The sequence below is a fragment of the Athene cunicularia genome (assembly GCF_003259725.1).
Source record: "Athene cunicularia isolate RWA chromosome 1 unlocalized genomic scaffold, athCun1 chr1_part2, whole genome shotgun sequence".
NCBI classification, from domain to species: domain Eukaryota; kingdom Metazoa; phylum Chordata; class Aves; order Strigiformes; family Strigidae; genus Athene; species Athene cunicularia.
This window is the reverse complement of record NW_020799092.1, coordinates 79,962,466-79,964,056: the sequence shown is the minus strand read 5'-3', so window position 1 is coordinate 79,964,056 and position 1,591 is coordinate 79,962,466. Positions and strand designations below refer to the sequence as shown.

Sequence of the window (1,591 nt, the reverse complement as noted above, 5' to 3'; positions counted from 1 at the left end):
GGTCTCCATAGCGACGCCCCCGCAGCCAATAAGGAGCCGGGTTCTACGGGCGGGGGAGGGGTTATGGCGAGCGGCGGGCCAATGAGGGGCGGTGTTGTTGCGGGGCGCGCTGGCAGCGGGGCCGCGGAGTCTCCTTGGGGCCGTCCCTGGCCGCGGCCTGGTGGCGCCGGGCGAAGATGGGCGGCGGCGGGAGCAGCAACCGGCGCGTCACCTTCGAGACGGACGAGAATGAGAACATCACGGTGGTGAAGGGCGTGCGGGTGAGAGCGGGGCTCCCCGGGGGCTCCCCGGCACCCTCGGGACGCTCGGGGCCTGCCTGGCCCCGGGCTCGGCCCGTCCCGGTCCCTCTCTCATTTCTCTGCCTGAGCGCTGCAGGCTCCTGGCCCTGGGCCTGCAGCCGCGGCCCCTCACGGTTCCTCTCTCCGTTCCCATCCCCTGTCCCGCAGTGACCGGGTGTTTTAGAGGGGACCGGCGAGCGCCGTGGCGCCCCGGGGCAGTGTGGAGGCGGCTGGCCTGGCAAGAAACACGCCGTGAATTGGAAGTTGCCTCGGGGAGCCTTGCCCGCGGTCTGATTGCCAAAGACGGGTGGCACAAGAGTTGTAGGAGAGATGTGTAGCCAGCAGAGCTTGTTTTGTCTTTCCCTGACCTCTACATAGGAGAGCTCCGCCCTTTCCCGTATCCTACTCGTCCATGTGCTATATCCGGCTTGCCCAGTATCTCCAGAAGCAGTCCCATTTTTTTCCTATTTGTGGCATGTTATCGCCTATACTATACCAGAAGATAGTTTGTGACACAAGACACTTTGAGAAACCTTGCAGCTTAGAAATGTTTCAGTGGAAGACACCGCAGTTCATATCAGGGAGGATAAGAAGTTGTCTATTACTCCTCATAAGGAGGAGTGTTGCACAGTGAACCGTGATAGTAACTGCTGCCTATTTCAGCATACTAATATTTTTCAGTTCTGGTCATTTAATACTCTCAGGCAAAGAGGTGAGAGTAATGTAAATGTTTGCAGCGCAGTTTGTCTGCTCTGAACTGTGCTTAAATAGTGGGAAGGACTGTTGGAATTTCTCTGTCCTGGATCTTGAAACACTGGGAGTAAAAACTGGACGTTATCATGAGTACTAGCAAAATGTAGCTTCGTTAAATTATAACTGTGTGAACTTAAATTGAGAGTTTTAAGGATCGGGTTAAGAAATCTTACACTGAAGACATTTTAACTTGTATATTAGATGGAACTAGATGATGTTTAAGGTCCCTTCCAACACAAGCCATTCTAGATTACAGATTTTAGCAAAGCTTTTGTAGCACAGGTTTCTGCCAGTGAGAGATGTCATGCTGTAGGTTTGCTAAAGGATTTGCTAATTAAAATTAATTCTCATGGGCAGTCAAAACAGTATTTTGATAAGAGTTGGTGTTTGAGGAAACCAGTAGGAATTTATGAGTTGGAAAAGAAAAGCTTTCATGTTATTACTTCTTTACCATCTGTTATCTTTTTCTGTGGGTTACAATAGATCTGAAACTGGGTGTTACTCTGATTCTGCAGAATTTGTGACAGTATTTTTAAGGTGGTGTGTGTCAACGTTAGAAT

General features: G+C 51.2%; 1 protein-coding gene and 1 long non-coding RNA gene across 5 annotated transcripts in view; one reads left to right on the top strand and one right to left on the bottom strand.

Moving 5' to 3' along the window:
- The window catches only part of LOC113491518, a 19,269-nt gene that overhangs the window by 12,910 nt on the left and 4,768 nt on the right, over positions 1 to 1,591 (bottom strand). The window lies entirely within an intron of this gene.
- Positions 89 to 1,591, top strand: part of CHCHD3 (coiled-coil-helix-coiled-coil-helix domain containing 3) — a 168,708-nt gene continuing 167,205 nt past the window's right edge. For all 4 annotated transcript variants that reach the window (XM_026868499.1, XM_026868498.1, XM_026868497.1 and 1 more), the window contains exon 1: positions 89 to 260. In XM_026868499.1, coding sequence (XP_026724300.1) covers positions 177 to 260 — 84 coding nt within the window. In that variant the 5' untranslated portion in view covers positions 89 to 176. The remainder of the gene's footprint in view (positions 261 to 1,591) is intronic.